The 26,799-nt window shown below is 49.6% G+C and overlaps 1 protein-coding gene across 2 annotated transcripts; it reads right to left on the bottom strand.

Annotated features, from left to right (window-relative positions):
* Positions 1–519: 519 nt before the first annotated feature.
* Positions 520–25,840, bottom strand: LOC116951147 (uncharacterized). 2 transcript variants are annotated; one of them, XM_032969607.2, is made up of 8 exons: positions 25,490–25,840; positions 22,312–22,443; positions 17,976–18,403; positions 14,801–14,899; positions 11,738–11,892; positions 7,034–7,155; positions 4,968–5,297; positions 520–2,077 (listed from the first exon to the last, which is right to left on the bottom strand). In XM_032969607.2, exons 1-8 carry the CDS (start codon positions 25,559–25,561, stop codon positions 1,766–1,768), a joined length of 1,650 nt encoding a protein of 549 aa, XP_032825498.2. In that variant the 5' UTR covers positions 25,562–25,840; the 3' UTR covers positions 520–1,765. The 2 variants fall into 2 exon arrangements, with proteins under 2 accessions (XP_032825498.2, XP_032825499.2); XM_032969608.2 differs by lacking the exon at positions 25,490–25,840 and having other exon boundaries at positions 19,201–22,437.
* Positions 25,841–26,799: the final 959 nt, after the last annotated feature.

Below are 26,799 nucleotides of genomic sequence, written 5' to 3'. Positions count from 1 at the left end.
ATGTGTCATTTCCACCGGGAGATAAACACTGTCTCAATACAGAGACTCTTCTACTTACGAACTTTCAGAGATACGAACAAACCTGTCGGTATGTCCAGTGGGATGTTTGGACCGAGAGTCGTAAGTTCAACCGTCGCGCAATAGATGGCAGTGTTGGCATCTACGTCTGCAGAACGTGAAGAACCAGTGGCATCTACATCTCCACGAGACTATACAACTTTTAAAGCCATTCCCCGTGTTTAGTGTGCATGACGTACAACGTCTTTGGAATCGACAGGAGTTAAGTTGGACTTGCGGACAAATCGACTTACGAACAGACCTCTGGAACCTAACTCGTTCATAAGTAAGGAAGGCCCTGTACTCATTTGAGCAGCAAATCACATTGGCCCCACCCAACCAATTTGTTGAGAATTTAGAGGGGGGTGGGGGGGGTCAGTCAGGAGAAGGTGGGCTCTGCCACCTCGGGCTATAAGGTGATGATATTTCGACATAGGAACAAACCCAGCGGCGAAACTAACATTCTCAAGACCCGTGTTTATTCGCGCACGCGTCGACACAGCTATCACCACATTTAGAAAGATACGTCAGTCTGAGAATGTTTGTATTCAGAGAGAAAAAAAAAACATCCAATTACTGTATAAACAAAGCTGAGTACCGTATAACTACTGTACGTCAAACATGACGGTCCGCTGGGTGTTACTGCCTTCACTTGACCAAACACCGATAAAATATGATACAGCCCTTTCAAATACATCCAGTAGGATTTCAATAAAAAAAATGAAGATCCTGTAGCAATGTGAAACGTCCACAGGGTTGATTAGAAATTGATATGCGATTTGCATGAATTTAGATGTTATCAGTTGTCACGACTCCTCAAAACCGTTGTCAATAGGACTGCCCGAAAGAGGAAAACATCTAAATATAGGTGATGTCAATTGCCCTTCTTCGTGGCAAAGAGATCTAAAACCGTGATCGATTGTCCTCTTTGGGGATGTGCGGCACCGCCAATGTTGGAAATTACGATGACATGTAATTTTAAGCTTTTATATTCTAGAACGTGTAGATATTCTACGGGATTTTTTTTATTTGTTTGTAAAAGAGAACACTGACGGGAGGGGGGTGGGTTATGTTCACGATGTAATGAGGCACTTAACAGACAATTAAAACCGAGCGGTAACTGCAGTTGCACCGCTTCAATCCAAATCCAATGGTTGTCGCAAATCGCAGAAAGTGGCACGGGTTATTAAACGCATTTAAATACTCAATTTGGGTAAGTATTCATGGAATATAGATACATATTTTATGTACACGGTAGCTTCAGAGAATATCACATTTCATGGGGCGTGATGAAATTTAAAAAAGGGCGACGGAGGCTCCTCGCGAGTGGCGGACCTAGTAGGTACAGTACGTGTGTATGTTGAACTTCTTTCGCACCGTACGTAGCCAGCCGCGCTAATCGGAGGTGCGGGGGAAGGACAACGAACCAAACACAAAAAGCAGATCTAATGAAATTATTTTTCAATTTAGATTTAAAAAAATGCATAGCTCCAGTGGCTTTTTAATATCGGAAAGAAGAGCGTTCCAGACGGCCACAGAAGCGGTGACCGTCTTTGTTCGATGGTGAGCTAAACGCCGCCGCTGCTGCTGCGAAGATGACCCGAGTCCACGTGACGGTTTATGCCCCTTGACGAGATCAGCCGCGTGGTCCATTTTGCGGCAAGCACTTTGCGCGCAGCGAGAGTGAAAGCGCACGCCGCCGGTGACTTCACAAGGTTGCCACGTAGATCATTTCGCCGGAGAGGTCCTCCTCGTATCGTGACGTCGGCGGCAGTGGCGGGCTCTCGCCGTCGTCACAGCCGCTCGACCCGTTGTGCGGCCGCGGCGGCCGCTGGAGCCGCTCGATCTTGGCGGCGACGTTTCGGATGTTCCCGTTCAGGAGGTCCTTCATCGCCTCGCTCACCTCCTCCATCGTCATCTCATTGACGGTCCGGCGGATGTTCACCGGAGTGGCCACGGCATTGCTGCTGTCCCTCGCGCCCTGCTGCTGATGCTGCTGCTGCGCTTTCCAGACGCCCGCCTGCGGAGCATGCACGGGAGGCAAAGAGGGAAACGGGGCTCCGTTAAGTGCTAGAAAGAGAGGGATTTCGACGCGTCGGAGGTGATGATGCGGACATGCGATCGCTTGCTCGCGCCGCCGCGTTCCTCCACCCGTCGTGTGACCTAAAGCTTTTGGCGTCGGCTCCGGAGCGAGACGGAAAAGGCGGATCGTCGGTGCGCACCGCTCCCTTTCAATGGATGAAATACGGCACTGCAAGTTCTCGTGCCGCCGCCGCTGCCCGGAAGGGCCTCTAGTCGAGGAAGCGCGAGAGAGAAGAGGATATATTCTTAGTTTTTTCGGTAAAGTCACGTTGAAGAGAAACAACAAAATAATAAAATATATATAAAACAATAAAAAAGTCTCACGACGTTTCGACCATAACTCAAACGGTCGTCTTCAGGTGTGTTGGTTCGCATAAATTTATTTTTAAACGGCGCATTTATTTATTTATAAAAAACGTTAGCGCCACGCGCAACGATTTGGCAGTTTACCCAGGACTAGTCCATCTATATTCTGAAAAGAGGAGGGGGGAGACAAATTGTTTTATAATGTATGCTGTCTGAAAGCCACTGTAAGCGTGAACAATCAATTAAGACCTGAAATGGTTTATCAAATCTTTCCAATGATTGCTAAGATAGAATCCATCTTCTCGGTTGAAATTGTCTCTGTGCTTGTATATGTGGATAGCCTCATGAACGAATCTCTCATGGAAGCCAGATGGCTTACAAAGAACCTCTGTCTTGGAAAAGTCAATGGCATGTGAGCCTACTGAATTAGAACAATGATCTGCCACGGCCGAGGTGTTGGTCCTACCGTGTTTAAGGTCTGCTTTGTGTTCACGAATGCGGTCCGAGACATGGCGTTTGGTTTCTCCAATGTAACTACTACCACAGAGGCAACTTAGTTTGTAGACACCAGGGTATTGTATGTCCGGAATCACATCTTTTACAGACGGAACCAGCTCACGGATTTTATGTAATGTGTTGAAACGGACCTGGATCTTGTGTTTATTCAAGGTTCTTTGTAAGCCATCTGGCTTCCATGAGAGATTCGTTCATGAGGCTATCCACATATACAAGCACAGAGACAATTTCAACTGAGAAGATGGATTCTATCGTAGCAATCATTGGAAAGATTTGATAAACCATTTCAGGTCTTAATTTATTGTTCACGCTTACAGTGGCTTTCAGACAGCATACATTATAAAAAATTTCGTCTCCCCCCTCCTCTTTTCAGAATATAGATGGACTAGTCCTGGGTAAACTGCCAAATCGTTGCGCGTGGCGCTAACGTTTTTTATAAATAAATAAATGCGCCGTTTAAAAATAAATGTATGCGAACCAACACACCTGAAGACGACCGTTTGAGTTATGGTCGAAACGTCGTGAGAATTTTTTATTGTTTTATATATATTATTATTTTGTTGTTTCTCTTCAACGTGACTTTACCGAAAAAACTAAGAATATGAATTACTGCAGTCACGAAAGCTTTAAATCAAAAGAGAAGAGGATGTTCTTGGTCCGAGCTTCCAGGCTGTCTTGGAAGGGGTGGGAGCGACCCAAACGTTGCCCCACCGTACATGACCAACCGATCTGCTCGCTGCGGTCCACCGTAGCATTTTAACTGCTGAGTGCTGAAGGTTAAAAGGTGGGTGGGGGGGATTGAAGATATTTAACCCAACGTTTCAACTGCTGAGATTGAAGTGGCAAAGCTCTGGATTGTGGGTCCAGCGTGCTGCCGGCTGCACCAGGAGCGGCGTCGCCAAACGCGGTTGCCTACGTACGGTGCGAAAGAAGCTCATCATACGTACGGAGTTTGTTGTCCTTCCCCCACACCTCCGATGAGCAGACGTGCATAGTACAATAATGAGGGACTTTCATGGGGCAACTGGACAACCCTCTCTTGATAATATATTCATCTATAGACATTTATCTATTTGTATATATACACCACGGATTGCCGTGCAAACGAATACACCAATCCACTCACTTCGCCTAACCCACGCGTGCATGTACAAGGCCTTTTGTGTTTCATGGGGTTGTGGGAGCGTAGCAAGTGCAGTAGAGCGATGAAATTCGCTGCACTGCCCTGTGCTGCCAAAAGCAGCCTGCACAGTACCTGCCTGACCTCCATGTTGGTGGTGGCCCATCCGAGCACTGTCCAGGACCAACCCCGCTTAGCCGCTGGGATCTCTCAAGTCGAAACTCATCCCGGGCGATTTGACCGTGGGCATGATCGTCGAATACGCATCCCTGACTTTGTACGAACCAACGAGCTGCTCCACAACACTCGCCCACCGGTCCACCCGCAACCTCTTAAAACGTCACCCCCTCCTGACCCTCTCACCCCCTCTGACCTCACAGGGCATTTGGCTGCTGCCTTGAAATTCCCCATGATGATGATGATGGTGGTGAGCCACTTGGTCGAGCGATCGTTTGTGATCGCCAGGTCGCTTCTGAAAAAATATCTACATAGCTCAGTGGGTCTTACCTGGTAAAAAAAAAATGTTTAGTTGAGTTTCTCGCATTCATCCAGTATTTATGTACGTTGCACTTCTTTCGCACCGTACGTAGCCAACCGCGCTAATCAATCAAGTCTTTATTTCTATGGCACTATTTCGTGCAAAAGATGCAATTCAAAGTGCTGTACAGGTAAAATAAAACGTTGTTAAAAGTCTAAATCACAAGAACAATAACAGTAATTTCCATCCAAAACAAAATCGCAGTATAATAAATTGCTAGCGAAGGCATATTTAGAATTAAAAAAAAAACCCACTATAAAAGTATCTTAAGTAAAAAAGCCAGTTTAAAAAAAAATCAAGTCTCTAAATGGAACTTAAAATTGCTTAACGATCGCGAAGCCCTCTCACCGTCCGCGCGAGGCTGCCGGCGCTGCCCTGCCGCAGCGTCTCGCGCTGCCGGCTCCGGGCGAGACGCTGCGGCGTCGCCTCCCCCCCCACGGAGGGCGACCGACGGAAGACGGAGAGCGGCCGCTCGCCACCGCCCGCCGCCACCAGGCCCCGCAGGGCGTCCAGCTGGAAGCTGGGAGACGACCGCGGCCTCCGCGCAGGGGCCTCGCCCGACGGGACGGGGGACCGCGCGGCCCGGAGCGCCGTGGGGCGCTGCGCGGGGCTCCAGCTGTGGCCTCTGGCGGCGGCGGAGGCCGCTCCGGCGTGGTCGCGCAGCGGCGCTCCGGGATTCTGAAAGAAGGGAACCCGACCGTGGAGCCGCCGTGGAGCTCTCGTGTCTCGCTCGCCCGCCCGCCCGCCCGCCCGCCCGCGGGTAGAGTTGAGGACGCGGCGCGTGACTCGTGGTGATTACGACCATGGGCGAGAGGAATACCGGACGCGGTGTGCCGGGTGCGGGAATATTTTCCGGGCTTGGAAATGTTCTGTTTCTGGAGTAGGTGGCATGCGCTTGGTAGTAGCGACGGCCACAGTGAGATGCATAGTATACTGGATGCGGTGTACCGGGTATGTGAATATGGTGAGATGTTAACTACCTCGCCTCGTGTACAGGAGGTCGTAAGTTCGATCCTGACCCTGATACCTGTATATTTAGGGTTTGCGTGTTCTATCCGTGGTCGTGTGGATTTTTTTCCCTCCATATTTAAAAACAACATGCATTTAGAGTATCTGGCTGCTGTACATTTCCACGTGATGATGATGATGAGCCACTTCGTTGAGCTGTTATTTGTGGCCAGGTCGCTTCTGAAAAAGAGCTACATAGCTCAGTGGGGCCTTACCTGGGAAAATAAACAGTTTAGTCACATAAATGAGTTAATGACCATCAAATATAGACAAGCAAACAAATTAACGCATTGATAAAGCAGCTAAAGACAGCACTATGGGAAGGTGTGCCTTACTATATTTTACATGTAGATAGATATACAGTCTGTTCTCTTATGGTTTTCAAAACGCTAATTGGATATGACACGATGATGAAATGTATTAGAGGACACATTTTTTTGTCACGCTTATGCGAATTGGATATAACGCGATCGAGCAAACGTAACTGCGTCGCGCGAGTCGGAGTAAGCGGTCGTACGGCTGCCTCGGCGTAGCATCGCACGAGGCACTGGGATGCTGCTGGATGCTTCGAGATGCCACCCACGCGCCTCGGTCTTTGTTCAGCCCTGCGTTATGCATCTCACGCGTTATCGCGGACTGTACTTCACCCCTTACGTTATATATTATTTATTATAACGCGATTTTTACATAACGCGGTGTTCTTCAGGGACGCGATGACCGTGTTTTAGGGGAACAGACTATATATAGGAGTGGACCAGTGGTGCAGTGGTTAGCGCACTGCGTCATTAATATAGCGACCTAAGTTTGATACCCGGCCATGGTGAAGTGGCGAGCGATATCTTAACTGGTCCTGCATCAGAAGGGTGGCATCATTCTTTGGCCCCACGGTTCCTGGAATGCATCAAAATCAAAGCAAATCCCTCTTGCCAAAGCTTAGGTGACATCGCGAACCCAAGGGAAAGAGCTGGGGGAGGTCGCGGAACGCGGGAGTGGATCACTACTCGGTCACCACACTGCTGCTGTACCCGTGGCCTGCCTTGAATTTCTTTCCCAGAAATTGACATTTGGCCCAGTGGGATGCACCCGCCTCTGGTCAGACGCCACAGAGTGCGGCAGCGGCAGCAGTGGGGGCGGGGGGTGTGGGGGAGGAGGTGGGGAGTGCACGCTCGCGATAACGCGTTGGGCCGGAGCAGGCGTTCTGTTCAACGAGCGAGAAGCTCTGACGAGAGCGAGACGAGTGTGTGTCGTCGTCGGTCTGGAAGGGCCCCATCGTCGCAAATGGCTTCGGTAGACGCACTGAGGTGAGGTGGGCGAGCGCACAAGTTGGACATATTTTCTGGGTGAAGGCGCAGGTCCGAAGCGAGCATCTTTGCCCCTGGGAAACGTCCGACGAATGTTTTACTCACCTGGGTGTTCAGTGGTGGCAGGCGGAAAGGGAAAGCCGTCCGCTGAACGGCAGCCAGGGGGTGGTTCCAGTCAGGGCTCATGTCCCCACGCGGACACTCGCCGGTCAGAGAGGGCATCCTCCCTAATTCCGACGAAAACATAACGACAACCGTTGCTCTCCCGCGTGTTGAAAGAGAGAGGACTCGCGAGCGAGCATGACGGAGCGATGGAATCAAGGTTTTTCGGGCAGATGCTGGGTGGATTATTACATCGCGGGACGGTGAGAGATGGAGACGGCTTGGGGAGGAGGGCTCCATCCAGCAGTGGACTGACCGTGGCCGATGATGACGGTGATGCAAATTGGAAAGTCAGTTCGAGTGCAAGCGATTGTTACATGGCACGATTGCTTGGGGTTGGCATCATCCGTCAGGAGGTTGACCACGGCTTATTTTGGTGATGATTATGATGAGTACATTTGGCATTCGTGCTGTTCCTATAGTGACGGCGCTGTGTTTCGCAGACGGGTATAGTGTGTCAGCAGAAGGCGATGTTGCTTTCGATGTTTTTACCCAATGAAATAACATGCGGGAAATGTCTGGTGGGGCCTTCCATAAATGACGTCACGCGATTTTGGACGATGTTTTACTCCCCCCCCCCCCCATCGTCACACGGCGTCACAAAAAGTTAGAACCCCCCTCAAATATGACGCCACAAAGCTCTGCCCCCCCCCCCAAAAAAAACCCCCCACGTATTTCCATTTTGAAAATAAAACATGCTTCAAATCGCTTTAAACTATTGTCATTGTAGTGCGTATTTAATGTGGCGCTGCACTCTGATGTTGTAGGAGAAAACATTTATTAAAAAGTTTATTTAACTAAGTAGAACGTGTTGTCTATATTTATTTAAAGTTGCGCATTTTGATGTGACTTCACATATCTCAAACCTCCCCCCCCCCTCGTCACACATCGTCACAAATGTCTGACCCCCCCCCCCCCAGGTGCGTGACGTCATTCTGCCAACGTGGACCGTGGTGCTGGCAGGAATGGGCTACTCATTTTAGAATAACACCACAAGAGCTTTCACATCCACTTCAAAAAAAGTAGTCACCGCGTATTTACAATAACCTTATTCTCCAGATTATAAGGTGCTCCGGAGAGTCGCAGACACCCCCCAAACTTGTGCCTGGTGTCAAACACATTCTCCTGCGGAGGGAGCTGGTAGGAACGTTGGGTTGCTCGGTCAATGGCCAGGGTCAACAGCGGCACCACCACGTGGTGTATTCCGCAAATATGCCCGACTGTGAGGGCGGGCACAAGCCGGCGTGAGTAGGTTAAACGTTGTCTTTTATAAGGGAACCACGGGGTGACCAGCCCCTCCCCACCCAGCCCCACCCCTCCCACCCCCCACCCAGCCCCACCATCCCCACCCAGCCCCTCCCCACCCAGCCCCTCCCCACGCTCCCCACCCTCCCCTCTCCACTCTCCCCTCCACACCCAGCCCCTCCCCACCCTCCCCACCCAGCCCCACCCCTCCCATTTTTGGATGCACGACGGACGGACGGACACAAGAATCCCCTGTGGGCTGGTGTAACCAGGAGGTTCCTACCAGTATAAAGTTATACACAATCTTGTCTCACACACACACACACACGCGCGCGCGCGTGCGTGCACAGGTACCGAATTACGACACACATCCCCAACTTCTCCTTTAATTTACAAGGGGGAACCAAAGTGCATCATATTTCAGAGGATACGGTAACGCTCCCGAAGTATTAACCAGGGCGGCCGACAGATTCACACGGCAAACCCCTGCAACAAGGAGCACACGCCAAATGCTTTCGCGACCAATATTATTCGCAATAAAGGTTTTTGGGTTACATCGTGTAAATATAAATGTGTCGTTAACCCACCACCACCACCACCACCAATACCCGACAAAGCCAATCGATAAGGTTTGTCACGTGAACAAAACGTGCCAACTAGTTACTACTTTAGCACCCACCGGTGTCTCGGAGGGTAAACCCACAACATTCACAATTTAAGTACCGTGACGTTTCGCTGGTGATTACAACGACCAGCTTCATCAGGCGGTTTGCCAGAATTGTGAAGAAGTCCTCCTGCTTCCGACATGGCCGAGGAGGAGCACACACGCTGCTTCTTGGTCACGTTACCGAGAAAGGACAAATTCACGCACACAGACTGGCACGCCCGCACATACGCATGCAAAGTGCCTTGCTGTACCACATTTGGAAAACTACGCAGCGTTATAACGGTTACGAAAGGAACATAATCCCGTCTGGCTTCAACGTCAACCCCTCGTCGAGTGGTACATGTGTCTCCATGGGGAAAATAAACGCATTATTCTACCGCGCAAATGTCCTTAATTTTCGCCCACCAAGTGCAAACGTTTTGCTTTGGCAGTGGCGGTGTGCCACGCGCGCCAGATGCGCGCAAATCACTTGGAGCAACGGTTTTATGGTCGCCGCGTAAAAGCGAGACGCAATTTCCTGCAATGGAATACTCGCGTGAAAATAATACGCCCAATAACCACCACGTGTCGCCCAGCCACGCGCGTATGCGCAGCAATGTTCTGAAGTGCGCACGCGTGCGTGTGCGTGTGTATGTACGCATGCCTGCGTGGCTGTGTGAACAGATGTGTGGGTATGTTTGCGTGTCTGTCTGCGTGTGCCAATGTGTGTGTGTGTGCGTCAGTGTGGGGAAGCGGTGGTGTAGCGGTCGATTCCCGCTCACGGCCAACACCGGTGACGATTATCCGAACCGGTCCCGGGCTTCCCCTCGGTCGACTCAGCCTCAAATGAGTACCTGGTGCGATGTGTAAACATCGCCACTGGGGAGATGAAGGCGGCAGGGGGTGGTGCTGGCCACCCACCCCCTCGTGTGCCTTGCCGGCCTTCATAGGTGCTCGCTAACAATTACTTGCCCCAACAGTCTGTTAAGGCTACACGGAGGATCTTTGTCTTTGTTGTTATTCCACGCAGCCACTCCCCTTGCCCACTGCCAACGCACATTCGCCCAATGTCAGCGACGTGGCCTGGTTGGCATGGACCGGGCACCGGTGATATGAACCCCGGCACCTAGGCTGGGGTTACCATCCCATGTAGTGTACCAAAAAAACCATCGGGACGTCATATCACGAGAAAACGTCTAAAGTTGCCAGATTCTAAAATCACACCACAAATTTCTCGATTGGGAATATGCACAGTAGTCATTGCACCCACCTGGCAAATGAATCCCCAGGTCACTCTTGCAAATGAGACTTGAGTTCATGTTCGCACGTGGTGCTCTCGCTACCAATGTTATGATTTGTAATTGATTTTAGGGTCAGATCGCCATGCCAGTGTCGTACACCCTACTCCACCCGACATGGCCAAATAAAACTAAAGCTGAACTTTTTATTTGTTTACCAGGTAAGGCCCACCGAGCTACATAGCTCTTTTTCAGAAGCGACCTGGCCACGATTGATAGCACAACGCAGTGGCTTAGCACATGCAAATATTTATCAGCCAAATACTAACCTGAGGTGCACAAATCCCTGGGAGTGCGAGATGCCCTTTTTGGAGGGTGCTAGACATGGCCAGATTTTTTCTAGAAGGTAAATCATCGAAACAAAAATGTAAGTAATGGCACGTGCGACTACGTTATTTACTTCTTATTAACATTGTAAAAAAATTGTAACGATTGCACACCAAAGAGATGCAAGGCTGCAGTATAGGCTTATACGTTTCTAAATGTGGAGGGAAAACCAGAGGACCCGGAGAAAGGTCAACGCGACCACGGCTAGAGAGGCCTGCAAACCCCAAATATACAGCAGGCGTCGTCGGGGTTGGGAACGAACCCACGACCTCCTGTACACCAGGCGAGGCAGTTAACATCTCGCCACCGTGGTACCCCGCCGTGGCGACAAATATCACGTCATATGGCCAGTGCTGGATTATCCTCGGAGCAAAAGCAGCTACATATGTAGTAGTAGCTACTACATATGTAGTAGTAGCTACTACTACTACATATGTAGTAGTAGCTACTACTACATATGTAGTAGTAGCTACGGGCCCTGAACTTTCAAAGGCCCAGCGCTAAATGCTTTCAAGCTATCAACTCCGGTTCAGTGATTCTGCACTTGCTCTATTACTATAGTACTATACCGCCTTCAACTTTTACGAACGACTTAGTGTTTAAGGTGAGCGATTTGTCGTGTTATCTGGCTGTATAACAAATGAAAAAAATACAATTACTTTACTATGCAATAAAAAAAATGTGTTTTAATATTTAAGTGTTTTTTTGTTTTTAAAATAGGGCCCCTTTATAACATACGCTACAAGCCCCGCACTAGCTTAATCCGGCACTGCATATGACACTGCCGCCGCTACCGCCACCGCCACCACCACCGCCAACGCCACCACCACCACCAACGCCACCACCACCGCCACCGCCAACGCCACCACCACAACCAACGCCACCACCACCACCACCACCAACGCCACCACCACCGCCACCGCCAACGCCACCACCACCACCACCGCCACCGCCACCACCACCGCCACCACCACCACCAACGCCACCATCACCACCACCACCACCACCAACGCCACCACCACCACCACCGCCAACGCCACCACCACCGCCACCGCCACCACCACCGCCACCACCACCACCAACGCCACCACCACCACCACCGCCAACGCCACCACCACCGCCATCCCCCACCGGTGGGAGTTGCCGGTAGGAGCCGCTTGCTCCGCTGCACGTGCGGGAAATCCGCGGCGCTGTCCCGGCTGCCACTGGCCCAGCTGGCACCCTGATCCAGCGCAGGCGACACGCGGCACCGCCAGTGCTCCCCCGCGCAGCACTCGCTGCTGCCACTAGGGGGTGGGGTGGGGGGGGCGAGATTACAGGGCTGCGTTGGAGCCAGATACCGTACCAGATCAAAGCGAGCGGAGTCAAATCAAAGGGATCGTCGTCGGCTTTGATGAATAGACTGCTGGATAAAAGTCTCGACCGTGCCCTCTCACAATCCTGCGATGTAAATATTCCACCCAGCGCGTGCCAACTGAGGGGGAGTGGGGGGTGAGCTCAGATTACAGGGCTACGACATAGCGAGATGGGATACAGGTCAAAGCGAATCGAATAATATAAATCATCATCAATGGAATTGGCCAAACATCTAAAAAAAGCGGCATCATCCTGAAAAAAAAAGAATATTCATACTGCTGGCATGCTCTGCTGGCCACCCATGCATGTAATAACCAGGCTCAAGACAGCTTAGCTTCTGAGATCTTTCAGGGTGATGTGAGTTATGTGGCGGCGGTGTGTGTGTACATATGTTGAACTTCTTTCACATCAGACTTAGCCAACCGTGCTAATCGGAGGTGCGGGGGAAGGACAACAAACTAAGCATAAAAAGCAGTTCTTCAAAAATGAGTTTTCAATCTAGATTTAAATGTGCTTTTGATCCAGTGGCTTTGTAATGTCGAAAGGAAGAGCGTTCCAGACGGCCGGAGAAGCGCGTCTGAAGGTGCGCGATGGGGTGACCGTCTTTGTTCGATGGCTACAGCCAAAAGCCCCTGCGAGGGTGACCGGAGTTTGCGTCATGGCTTACGCTCCTTAACGAGATCAGTAAGGTAAATGTGGTTTATTTGTGGCAATCACTTCGTGTGCAATGAGTGCGACTTCCTATGGCATGCGTCTTAATGCCTCATCATCTGAGCCACCAGATTGTTTCTGTAACCTGTCATTATCCGCGTTCGCACGAACAGAGCACTTGGCGCTCGTATAAAACTCACGAGGTTTGCTCTGGAGGCGAACACAATGTTTGAATGCTGTGCTGGCACTGCTGAGATCCTGGATTTGAATCCAGGCAGACATCGACATTACAGTTACTTATCTCTCCAGGAGAGGCACACCGAGCCATTAGACTATTTTTCAGGAGGGGTCCTGGATTTTTATTTTAGATATATGTTTTCAGCCAATTGAGTGTTTATTACTATTATTATACAAGGGTGGAAGAAACCGGAATAAACCCCACGTGCACGCGAAGGGGGCAACGCTCTATCCCTTGTACAGATGGAAACAGATGGAGATTAGTCCACTTCTCGTACTGGCTTTTCCTGGTGAGCCAGGGTATGGCACCACCAACCCTAACCTCCACAGTGCTGGATTACAGGAAATTTGGTCAGATCCGGTGCTTAATTTCAGCTGGAAGTTACCAGAAGAGACCTGAACGCAGTTATCGTAATTTTGCAGTCACACCACGTTCCTCTCTTGTGTCTAAACGAAATATGTTCATACGATTATTACAATACTCTTTGGGTCTTTCGGAAAAGTCACGTAGTTAGAAATAAAATAAAATAAAACAAATCACGACGTTGTGATCGCAACACAAGCGGTCGTGATCAGGCATTACTGCTACATTGGCGTTGCTGCTACATTGGCACTGCTGCTACATTGGCATTGTTGCTACATTGCCATTGTTGTTGCATTGGCGTTGTTGTTGCATTGGCACTGCTGCTACATTGGCATTGTTGCTACATTGGCACTGCTGCTACATTGGCATTGTTGCTACATTGGCATTGCTGATGCATTGGCGTTGTTATTGCATTGGCACTGCTGCTACATTGGCATTGCTGCTACATTGGCACTGCTGCTACATTGGCATTGTTGCTACATTGGCATTGTTGCTACATTGGCATTGTTGCTACATTGGCACTGCAGCTACATTGGCATTGCTGCTACATTGGCACTGCTGCTACATTGGCATTGTTTCTACATTGGCATTGTTGCTACATTGGCATCGCTGCTGCATTGGCATTGCTGCTACATTGGCATTGTTGCTACATTGGCATAGTTACTGCATTGGCATTGCTGCTACATTAGCATAGTTGCTGCATTGACACTCGTACACCGCCCATGCTCCTGGTGCTATTGATGCAATTGGGCTACGCCCATCCCCAAACCTTTATAAACAGTTTGCTTTTAGAGGCTGACTCCTTTGCCTGATGACGACTGCTTGTATTGCCATCGAAACGTCGTGATTTGTTTAATTTTATTTTATTTCTACCCACGTGACTTTACCGAAGGAACCAAAGAGTGTGGATTCCCGCAGTCACGGAAGCTTCAAATCAAGATTACGACAATATCAAATATGAAGATGTCATCAGAGCTGAAGTCAGGAGTATTGTAATCGAGTAGTAGTGCCTTATGCCGATAATCCCTACTCCAAGCCAGAATATATTGCGTGAGAAAATATTATGTTACGTTTAACATTCATGGCGCAATATGGCAGGCAGCCTTACGATCGACAGTTATTAAACATGCACCGTAAAAACATCGACTCCTACGCATGTAAGTCAGAACAATCGTTAGATGTGTAAAGATGAATCACAGTGGAGACAGCCCAGGGCTGAAGGCATCCTCCTACTAGGATGGGACAACTTTAGACTCACACGGACAAAGATCCCCCGTGTAGCCTCAACCGACTCTAGGGGCAAGTGCTGTTAACGAGCGGCACCTATGAAGGCCGGAACGGTACACGAGGGGGTGGGTTGCCAGCACCACGCCCGGCCGCCCTTGTCTCCCTCGTAGAGATATTTACGCGCCGCACCAGGTACGTACGCAATTGAGGCTGAGTCGACCTAGGGGAGGCCCAGGACCGGTTCAGACAATCGTGGTCGTGACCAGGAATCGAACTCAGTTCGCCTGGTTAGTAGCGCAGGGCGCTAACAGCACGTCCGGGGGGGGGGGGGGGCACTATTCCACGCACGGCTCACCAACCTCTTGTTCAGAGAGAGGATGCTTCGCGCTTGCTCTCTGTAGTAGATCTCTTGCTGCAACATTCTCCTCCTCTCCATATGCTCTTCCAGAATGGCCTCTCTTTTCGCGCACACAAAGACAAAGATCCCCCGCATAGCCTTGACAGACTGTAGGGGCAAGTGCTGTTAGCGAGCACCTACGAAGGCCGGAACGGCACACGAGCTGGGTGAGTGGCCAGCATCCACGCCCGACCGCCTTTGTCTCCCCGGTGGCGATGTTTACTTACACATCGCACCAGGTCACTCATTTGAGCCTGAGCCGACCTATTCGGGAGGCCAAGCACCGGTTCGGACAATTGTCACCGGTGTTGTCCGCGAGCGGGAATCCAACCCGGGTGGCCGGGTTTCGCAGCGCGGCGTAGCGCTGAGCGCGAAGACAACGGAGCGTCGTCCCCTGTCGACAAACGTCAGCGACGAGAGCGAGCGTGACAGACGCGCTTCCGAACAGACGAGGATTTGAGAGGCGCTTCGCTGCACCGCTTCAAGCCTGAACGGAGCCCCGTGACCCAGATCTTCCCCGACCCCCCCCCCCCGCACCCCCTCCCCCCCCCCCCCCGGAGCTCGTCGCTCCGATCGGCAGAGCCGGCGCGAGAAGGAAGGCAAATACATCTCCCGCGATTATTAATTTGCGCCCCAAATGTGCACGCGGCAATCGCGCTCGCTGCACCTGAGCGACGTCGAACGGTCACGAAGTCGACGCGTCATCTCCCGCGCGCCGATCCACGGCTCCGCAATCCGCGCACTTCGCGCGAAGCCCGGCAGGCGATGAGCGCGGCGGGAGATCCCGCTCGAGTGAGACTGCTTCCCTGAGCTGCTGCCCGTTCGGGGCGAACCGGGTCACCCCCCCCTCCCCTACCCCCTCCCCTACCCCCTCCCCTACCCCCCTCTCTACCCCTCCCCCGGGCAATTTGATGACCAGTCACTAAATTTCGATTTAAAGCTTTCGTGACTGCAAGGATTCATCTTCTTTGGTTCTTTCGGTAAAGTCACGTAGAATGAGAATACAATAATAAATTAATAAAATAACACAATAAAGCTCTGTCGTCCCGGCAGGGCTGTTCCTTTCACCTTAAGAAGGCCACTTGTGCTGTGGCCGAAACGTCGTGAGAATTTTATTGTGTTATTTTATTTCATTAATTTATGATTTTATTCTCATTCTACGTGACTTTACCGAAAGAACCAAAGAAGACCAGTCACTATTTAGGGTTGTTGTTTTTTTTTCATTTATGAAAAAATTCTAGTCATGTTGTTGTTCTTTTTATTTTTTTATTACGGTGAACGTCAAGTGCCCCCAGTGGCCGCAGGGCAGGACTTTAGGCAAAGTACCTTCAAAGCTCACGAACGCTGCCGTACGTTCCTTTGTTGTTGAGCTCACGACAAACCCCGTTCGGAACTCTGCAGCTCGCAGTGCGTCACCGCGCGTTTGAGAGCAGCCCTGGGAGATGATGTCCGGGAAAGCCCTGAACTCACTTCGATTTCAAACCAGGGGGACCGGCTTTCAATCCGCTGCGAAATATCGTTCGTCGCGTGTCAATTCAGCCAACAACTCAAAGTTGCACGGCTGCAGTTGACCGAAGGAGGTGGAAACGCACATTTGAACATGATGCCTTTCAATTGTGTAAGGCAAAAGCCATTGGTGATCGGGCCAAGACACTCAACTCGCCACGCTCTAGAACCCGAATTGATTTCTGGCCGGAATTTAAATCCAGGATCTCAGCAGTGCCGGTTCAGTGTTCTGAGACCTCTGAGCTTCTGGGCCGCCTAAGGCAGAGAGGGGCCACTGGGAAACCACGACAAATGGTTATTTGAGTTACAGCACCGCGCAACCCACGTTATGCGCAACAGTTAGAGGCTGTCCTGTTACACCGAGTAGGAGTGGCAACATAGCGATTTTGAGTCATGAATGAAAATGATTGTGACAGCTGCAGTTTGGTAATTTGTATTGTGGAGGTGGGTGGGTTGGTGGGGAACATTCTCACCGCGATTGTAAAATTGGTCATCATTACATTGAACGACCTTCGTTCAAGATATTTTGCGGGTTTCAGTGGCAGAGAGGAGGCTCTTAACACATCCACCAGCCATTGTGGTGTTTCTCTATTTCCATGCCTTTTTTTTCTGTCCGCCCATAGCGACTTCGGCGTTTCTACATCATTACAAATTGGCCAGGTGTTCCGCACTCAAATGGAAAGATTGCATCAATCAGCACCGCGCTATCTGGCTGATATGTTCGCGGTACCAATTTCCACCCACACAGAGCACCATCGACATCAGTCGGCAGCACATAATCTCACCCAGCGAGACATCGAGGTACGGCCCCCTGTAATTTTGCAGTACCCGGCCTCTCTACTCACTCACTCACCCACTCACGTATTTACTAACCCACTCACTCACCCGCTCACTCACCCACTCACCCGCTAACTCACCCACTCACTCACTCATCCACCCACCCACTCACCTGCTCACTCACCCACCCATCCACCCACTCACCTGCTCACTCACGCACCCACTCCGCTCAAAGTAGCGGTGTCTGGCACCGTCTATGTGAAACTCATTGCCCGTCAATGTCCATAATATGTCTCTCACTCTCGCCTAGTTCTGCAGTATGTGTAGACTCAAGACGGATATGCTCTGTAAATCTTACAAAGCATAACTATAGTGCCTTCCTTCGTCGTTGCCTTGGCACTAAGACAGAAGCGAAGACGAAATATAGCCATTCACTTTACTGATTGATCGATTGATTTTATTCCAAATGTATCAGGGCCCGAGGAGCAACCAACAGCATGAGCTAACTGACTCACAGTCTGTTTATAAAAGCGGGATGAGACCTCCTCATGTCGTGTTGGTCGCAAGGTCGGTCAATAATTTTGGCACGGGTTTACCACGTAGGCTTTCGCGACACATATCAACCATAAAATAGTTTTTTTTTGGGGGGGGGGGGGTTAGATCACGATCACGATCTAACCCAAAAAAAACCCGCACTGTAAATTTTTGATACGCCCGAATTGTTCAGCTCCCTCCGCTCCCGAACAATCCGTGGCCGCAGAAGCTCCCGACTCGCGGAGCGTCGCGAGCAGCATCGCGAGCGACGAGAGCCCACTGACCACCGTCGTTCGCCGCCCAGGAGTCGACCCCCAAACCTGCTGGAGACGAGCACGCTGCTGGGAAGGCTGAGCCGGCTGTATCGGTAGTCGGCGGAGAGCGACCGCGGCTTCCGGAGGGTCACTCCGTCCGCCTCGCCGCCACCGCCGGCCGCCCCGGCCGCCCCGGTCCGGCGCACCAAATTGCCGTTCCTGAAGTCCGAGTTGGAGACGGAGCGAAGGAGCTGCCCGAGCGTCGGCGTGGGGGCCGCTGATGCCGGCGGCGGCGGCGGCGGCGGCGGTCGCGGCGTCCCCACCGGCGGCGCCCGCAGCGCGGTGGCGGGACAGCGGCGGGGCCCCTCGGCCGCTCGGCCCGGGAAGGGGAACGCCGAGGTGCTGAGCAGCGTCGGAGCGGTGGGGAAGGGGGGGCTCCACGGGGCCGAGGGGCGGACGTGCGGCGGCGACGGGGGGGCCCTGCGCATCTCGGGCTGGCGCCGTCGACGGAAACACGCGCGGGAAGGTCGAGTCAAGGTCAGGGTCAGAAATCTCTCTCTTTTTTTTTTCCACTGGCTTAACGGAGCCGTGCCAGGAAAAAAAACTGCATTAAGGTTATATCGATATGTAAAAGCAACGTTGTTGGATTCAAGATACGTGTAGAGGTCGTGCGGGGACATGGTGAGGATTGCGTATATAGGTCATGCAAGGGTCAAGGGACCATGCCCAACGAAATAATTAAATAAATGCGCGAAAAGGCGATAGGGGAATGACGGAAGGGGGAAACCTAGACGAAACAGATTGGTGTGAGAGACGAGGGGATGAGAGAGAGGGGATATAAAGACGGGTGAGACAAAGGCTACTGGGTAGGAGAGGCTGGACATCAACAATAGCGTTGTTCGTGCCCAGCGAGTGAGTGTCGGTGTCCGTGTTGCATGGATGAATAAAGTTCCCTTGGCAGAGCGACACGTGTCGACTCCCTTTCAAATGTATAAACTCTTATCCACTCCACCTTCAATGGTGCTGTTTGCTGTTGGCCGCTTGACATTTTGGGTCCAGCAAAACATAAGATATTAATAAAATATACATTGGGTTTGACATCCGCACGTGAGAGAAAACCAAAAGTGGCCAAAGAAAACGAACACACAAGGAGAAGATTGCCCGGTCATGAACAGAGCTGTCTCATCACAATCGCCCGCTAAGTCGAACACAGATGCAGACCGACAGGAGTTGCGTGATGTCGACGGCAAGTTAAGCATTTGCAAACCAACTAGATCGCTTGACCACTCACAATCCGGCGCGATGCACTGCTTCTGTAGTTCCCCGCTTTCAGATCTGAGCGCCACAAAGCGCGAATGCAGTTTGTCGTCCTCAAACACCTCCGGTGGAGCAACAAGAAGACAACGGTCACACCAAACTACTGAACCAGACATTCTTGCATTTCCTTCGGGCTAATTGTTCGTTTGACGGAGCGATGACGTGAGCTCATAAGGCAGGAGTTAAATGAACTGCGGCAGCCAAGCACCGTGAAGGGAGATGTTTGATGGTGAACATGGGCGGGGGCTTTCATCCAGCAGTGAATAGATCACGACGAATGATGATGGCGAATTTTTTCACTGGTGGGTCGTGGTGGCACAGCCATGAGTGCACTTGGCTGTGAACCTAGTAATATAGTCATCTAAGTTCCATTCATGGCCATGGTTTACATCGGTGGCGAGGGATATGGGGCGCTGCAGTGGCTTGGAGATGTTAACTACCTCGCCTGGTTTACAGGAGGTCGTGGGTTCGATCCTGACCCTGACGCCTGTTGTGTATTTGGAGTTTGCGTCTCTCGCTCCCTTTGACCACGTGGATTTGTTTCTCCGGGTTATCCGGTTTTCCCCTCCACATTTAGAATCATGCGTTTCGAGTATTTGGTTGCTATACATTTCCACATGATAAGCCACTTCATTGAGCTATTAATTGTGGCCAGGTCGCTTCTCAAAAAGAGCTACATAGCTCAGTGGGCCTTATCTGGTAAGATATAAAATATTTTTTTTAGTTTAGATATCAGAATTACTCCTGGGTGCCCTCCTTCACTAATCTGCACTGATCAGCATGGTGAAATATGGTCAAACAATTGCCATAACAAACAAAAACATCATCACTCATTAATAACACTGTGTTAAAAGGAAAAAATATAATGTGACGTTTCAGGCAATGGCCCTTCTGCACACCACATGAAATGTGCTGTTATATATGTCATTTCAAGGCCACAATGTGATTGAATTGTTTTTGTTCATTACATTTGTGCAACCACTGCCAATGCAGCGTCACTAAATAACCACCATAACAGCCACAGAGTGTGGAGATATCTTCCAGCAACGGACTTGCAAATGCATTATTTGCAAATGCAATTATTATTATCTGACTAGTTTAACGTTTCACTACAAATCGATGACGATGGCTTAAACGTAATTACAATGGCTTCCGATCTGAAAAAAATACTTTCTTCATATGTGCTATAACGTAACAAACCTATCATGAACATTCCTTTCGTTGGTTTATACAGTTAGTTTATTTTATGAATGTAAAATTACATTTGTTTTCAAGAACATAAGATCACTAATAATCGCAGTACTCTGAGAGATGGTGGTGGCTTGGAGAGGCCTTCATCCAGGAGTGGATTAAATATAAAAAAAAATTAGTCCAGGTCGCCAGTTGCTTAGCACAGTGCGTTATCCACTGCCAACAATACATTAAATTTAGTAATTCGGTTTAACTGAAGACATAACAATGAACTAGGTGAACACACAACGAGGTATTCAATTTTTAGTCTCGAAAATAAGTATCCTTAATTGCTCTATTATTATTTTTATTGTTAAAGTCAGACTAAATGTAATGGCATCAATTTGCTTTCTTCAGTTTTTACTCAATAGAACAACTAATGTTCTAAACAAAGTGCATTTTTGTTCATCAGTGGCATTTTAATGATCAGGGTTTTTTCTTCTTATACCGATTTCTGGAAAATTTGGACACCGCAATTAGGCTTATTGTCGTGTGCATCCAGACAATCAATGGCAAGATGACATGAAAAAAAACAGTCCTAAGGCTACATTAAAAACGAACACACAGACTGTCAACGTGCCAGAAACCTTCCACTGTATTGTGGGCATGTGTTCCCGATTTTCTGATACAATGCAAAGTAATTTTAGGACCATCTGAACCCCCCCCCCCCATCATCTAGAATGTTCCCGAAAATGAGACATCAAAAGGATAAGCCAAGTTCACGATGTCACTTCTGCGAAAGTGGTGTCACGTGGCATTGGGCAACGTCACGTACTAGCACGGAGGCATTTCACTTTACCGCATGAATGTAACGTGTGACGACCAAAACAAATACTCTACTTCGTCCTTTTAAACAAAAAAAAGCTAAATCCGAAATGTTGAAATCCGAAACGCATTCCTCTCTCGTTCCACTGCTTTTGTCTACAATTGTTCTCTCATCAACTCGTTCAGTTTCGTTCGTTTCGCACGATTGGTGTCCTGAAGAGGGCCACCCTGGTCTTTGTTGTTGTTGTTGTTATCACAGCGTCTGTTGTATTTTCCAACCAGCAGAACAATCTGTGCATAATGAGGTGTCATTATCACCAGAAACCCCGGAGGAATGTTTTGTATCTTTAAGAAGGCATTGGGGAGTCGCTTCCAATTGAAATGTGTTTTTTTCCCCTCCAGTTTAAAAAAAAAAAGTGTTACGAGCGTTAGTACATGCGCGATTCCAATTTAGCAGAACATTAACGCATGTTTGCTTTGCATCGAGGTATTATATTGACAATAAAGCATTTTCAGTTTGCATCCTTATTTTCCAAAGTGCGCCATATTGCCTAAGCCCACCGGGCACGACACCGAATTAGCACAACTTGACACGGCAATTTACAAAATTGGCGAAACCCTTTGAGCTCCCACGGCGAACGCATGAAGCTGATGACAATTGCAACGCGGCTGGCAATATCCTACCATTGTAGCCCATCGAGAACCAACGCACGGCAACTGCGCCTCGCTTTAACATTTCCCGCAGCGGCACGTGGAGACAAATAACTCACGCGTAAATACACAGCAGTACTTCGCATGCAGACAAAAATAAGGTAGGGGGAAATGCAGTTGCGCGCGCTCACGTGTCGATGGCAACACAAGCGGTCGGTTTTCCTGATGACGACCGCTTGTGTTGCGATCGAAACGTCGTAGTTTTTTTTTCTGTTATTTTCTTTGAACCTATCTATATACGTGACTTTAACAAAAAAAAAGATCCAAAGAATACGAATTCCTGCAGTCTCGAAAGCTTTAAGTCAATGTGTGTGAGCGTGTGTATTTTTTTTACGCGGCTGTTTCCGCGGATTTTCATGCGACACGGATGATTACGCACCCAGGAGCAAGCTGCCTCCGCGTTCTCCTGCAAGCTCTCTGACTCATCATCATCATCATCGACATCCCGCTCATCCCCCAGGGGTACGCTGCGCGTCTTGGTTGGCGTCTCGTACAGAGAGTCCACTCCCGCCTGCGCCGTGGGGGGGGGGGGGGTGGGTCACACAAAAAACAAAGCCATTAACGCCCCTTTCTCTCTCTCCCCAACATATCCGTCGCTGGTGGCGGTGGAGGGGGGGTGGCGAGGAATACAAAAAATGCAACAGCGATGCCCCGCGCCGGGGCTGTTTATCACGCCAAGTCCCACGCAAGGCAACAGCGGGGAAAAAAAAACCCCACCACTGTCTTCCCGTTCCTGCCATATATCTCTCAGCAGCATAAAATATTCGGAATTTTCTCGATTTTCTCGTCCCCCCCACCACCCCCCAAAGCCGTCAAAGAAACACTGTTTTATGTGCTTGTAAAATAAAAGAACCCACCACACGCGAAATTGTACACTCATGCACGAAGAGTAAACAAAGACAAAGATCCCCCCCAGTATAGCCTTAACAGACTGTTGGGGCAAGTGCTGTTTGGGAGCACCTATGAAGGCCGGTACGGCACACGAGTGGCGACGTTTACACATCGCACCAGGGACTCGTTTGAGGCTGAGTCGACCTAGGGGAGGCTCAGGACAGATTCAGATAACCGCCACCAGTGTTTGGCCGTGAGTGGGAATCGAACCCGGGTCGCCAGGTTCGTAGCGCAGCGCGCTGACCGCTACATCACCGCTCATGTGCCCATGCACGAAAAGTATACACACACACGTACGCATATGCACCAGGAGTGTTCACACAGCAACACCATGCATTCCTTGATACATACATCTCGTGCAGCATAACATATTCAGTGTTAACCACTGGTTTTTTTTTGGGGGGGGGGATGGGGGTCTCAGCTGTCAAAGCTATTTTATGCGCTTGTAAAAATCCACACGTGAGTGCAGCCAGAGAAGACACACATGTGCACAAATAGTTTATATCATGACATCTCTACCTTTCATTCATGTACCTTAACGCGGCATCAAATATTCTCGAATTTCTCTCTCTCTCGTTTGCTCCCCCCTCTCGCCGCCACCGCCACATCCCACCAGCTATGAAACCCCAGGACTGTACTTGCACGTGTGCACCAATGGTATATCCGCTTTGTATTTCATATTTATATATCCATACATTTTGTATCCACATCTTACATAGGGACGTAGGCTATCGCGACCAGTGTTCGCATGCAGTGTCATTTGGGTTGGATCGTCACGTCGGTTTCACGCGCGTTTTTTTTTTGCCTGCTTGATTTAAGTCGCCGCATCGCCCTCCACCACCCGACGGAGGCATTGGAACGAAGTTGGCACGCGATGGGAACACAATGGGCACGCGAGAGCTGAGCTGTCGTTGGCATCCTGATGATGGGCCGATGTCATCTCCAGCGAAACGTCGTACCCCATTGTCAATGTGTCGCTCGCTCGTCAACATTGCGGGGTTTCTTGCTGAAGGGTCAATTCTGCACGTTTGCCCACTTTAATTTGTTTTACTTGCTATGAATCGTAATTAGGAGGAATTTGGCTGGAATATTATGATTCGCGTAAACTGATTCATGCAAATTTAATCACGTGTACTATAGTTCATTACATCGGTATAAGTTTTGTACGTTTGCACGTTTAATTGCTATCACTATAGCATGTTAGCATTATCAAAGACTAATGTAATTAAGACAACACCATAATTGTGTATATGTATAGCTCTGTTTACCATCAGAACTATATACATAAACAATCCACGATGCATCCACGTTATGAAATCTATAGAATACAATTTACATTCACAATTACAGTCATTACTTAATCAATCATGAATAACCGCCTGAAGTTGTGAATATTATTTAAACAAACGTGTTTGCGAAAGAGTTGCTTGTGGCACTGACGGAGGCGATGCATAAATGACACATTACACAACAACTCATCTTACTCTGTTTTTCTTCTCCAACACCTACAAATAGCACGTTTGACTACGTACGGTGCGAAAAAAGTTCAACATATACACACACACAACAAAATCGAATGTGTTACAAGGAAAGGCCATTGCTCTGAACATCCTCTATCGCTGTATATATCTGTTTCCTTTTAGGGAAAGTGATATTGAACTAAATCAATATATATTTTTGCCAAGTAAGGTCTACTGAGCTATGTAGCTCTTTTTCATAGGCGACCTGCCCACAAACGATAGTGGCTAATCACGTGGAAATTGATAGCAGCCAAATACTCGAAGCGTACGATTCTAAATATGGAGGGAAAAACCGGAGGACCCGGAGAAGAACCTACATGACCACAGGAAGAGAGAGAGAGAACACGTAAACTCCAAATATGTAGGCGTCCAGGTCAGGATCGAACCCATGATCCTCCTGTATCCGGGCGAGGTAGTTAACATCTCGCCACGGTGGCGCGCAATATGTTGAGATATTGACCAATGTGTTGGGATATTGACCAATGTGTTGAGATATTGACCAGAGTGTTGAGATATTGACCAATGTGTTGAAATTTTGACCAGTGTGTTGAGATATTGACCAGTGTGTTGAGATATTGACCAGTGTGTTGAGATATTGACCAATGTGTTGAGATATTGACCAGTGTTTTGAGATATTGACCAATGTGTTGAGATATTGACCAATGTGTTGAGATATTGACCAATGTGTTGAGATATTGACCAATGTGTTGAGATATTGACCAATATGTTGAGATATTGACCAATGTGTTGGGATATTGACCAATGTGCTGAGATATTGACCAGTGTGTTGAGATATTGACCAATGTGTTGGGATATTGACCAGTGTGTTGAGATATTGACCAGTGTGTTGAGATATTGACCAGTGTGTTGAGATATTGACCAATGTGTTGAGATATTGACCAATGTGTTGAGATATTTACCAATATGTTGAGATATTGACCAATGTGTTGAGATATTGAAAAGTGTGTTGAGATATTGACCAATGTGTTGAGATATTGACCAGTGTGTTGAGATATTGACCAATGTGTTGAGATATTGACCAATATGTTGAGATATTGACCAATGTGTTGGGAATGCTGTAACGATATCTTACTTATATAGACGCACGGAGGGCGGGGGGGTAGAAGGGGGGTGGGGGTCACTTACGCTGTAGCAGTGTATGTAGGACATGTAGTAATCCAAGCGCGTGTCTGTCGCGTTACTGTCAACAGAGCCCATGCTCTTCTGCTCCGGCGGCGTGGTTCCTGCCTTTGCTTCACGATCTCTGGCACTTCTCCGCGAGCTGCCCCAGCTCCGGCACTTCTGCTGCTGCCGCCGCTGCCGCTGCTACTTGCCGCTGATTGCTGCACGCGAGCACTCGCGATTGTGTGGAAGTGTCTCGAGACCCCGGCTCACACGGAGCGAGCAGCCAGGCGTGATGATGCACGACGCACCGCCTCTACCGTGTGTGCCCGTGGTTCCGCCTGTGTGTGTGTGTGTGCGCCTGCCTATGTGTGCCAGTGTGTGTGTGTGTGTGCCTGCCTATGTGTGCTAGTGTGTGTGTGTGTGTGTCTGTCCGAATGGGGAGTGGTGGTGTAGCGGTTAGCGCGCTGCGCTACGAACCTGGCGACCCGGGTTCGATGCCCGCTCATGGTAAACACCGGTGACGATTATCTGAACCGGTCCTGGGCCTCCCCTAGGTCGACTCAGCCTCAAATGAGTACTTGGTGCGATGTGTAAACATGTATAAACATCGCAACTGGGGAGACAAAGGCGGCCGGGCGTGGTGTTGGCCACTCACCCCCTCCTGTGCCGTGCCGGCCTTTATAGGTGCTCGCTAACAGCACTTGCCCCTACAGTCTGTTAAGGCTATACGGGGGATCTTTGTCTTTTTTCTATCTGTGTGGGTGGGTATGCCAGTCGGTATTGTGTGTGTGCGTGTATCTTTCCGTGTGTGTGCCCCTGGGTCTGCAAATGTGTGTCTGTGTGTGCCAGTGTGTATGTGTGTGTATGTATGTGCCGGTGGCTGTGTGTGTGTGTATGCATCAGTAGCTGTGTGTGTATGCATCAGTGGCTGTGTGTGTATACATCAGTAGGTGTGTGTGTGGGAATGCCAGTGTGTATGTGTGTGCCGGTGGCTGTGTATGTATGCATCAGTGAGTGTGTGTGTGTATCTTTCTGTGTGTGCCAGTGGTCCTATGTGTGCACGTGTGTCTGTCATTGTGTGCCATTGGGTGTGATTCTGGCGATGTGTGTGTGGATAGGGCACTGCACAACGAACCTAGCGAGCCGAGTTCGATTCCCTCTCACAGTCAACACCAGTGACGATCATCTGAACCGGTCCTGGACCTCCACTAGGTCGACTCAGCCTCAAATAAGTATCTGGTGTGGTGTTTAAACGTCGCCACTAGGAGTGTGCCGTGGTGCCGGCCACCCACCCCCTCGTGTGCCGTGCCGGCCTTCATAGGTGCTCGCTA

This window comes from Petromyzon marinus, chromosome 42 (assembly GCF_048934315.1).
Source record: "Petromyzon marinus isolate PM22_M1 ecotype Great Lakes invasive population chromosome 42, UKy_Petmar_22M1.pri1.0, whole genome shotgun sequence".
Classification (NCBI taxonomy): domain Eukaryota; kingdom Metazoa; phylum Chordata; class Hyperoartia; order Petromyzontiformes; family Petromyzontidae; genus Petromyzon; species Petromyzon marinus.
The sequence above is the reverse complement of the archived record's forward strand: the minus strand, read 5'-3'. Positions and strand labels throughout refer to the sequence as shown.

Excerpts from the sequence above, each read along its gene's own strand:
- LOC116951147 (XM_032969607.2), bottom strand. The coding sequence starts at position 25,561 with ATGGGCTCTGTTGACAGTAACGCGACAGACACGCGCTTGGATTACTAC. Across the intron at positions 14,900-17,975 it reads AGCGTGCTCGTCTCCAGCAG|AGAGGCCATTCTGGAAGAGC; the intron begins GTTTGGGGGTCG and ends GTGCGCGAAAAG. Across the intron at positions 5,298-7,033 it reads TGCCACCACTGAACACCCAG|AATCCCGGAGCGCCGCTGCG; the intron begins GTGAGTAAAACA and ends CCCTTCTTTCAG.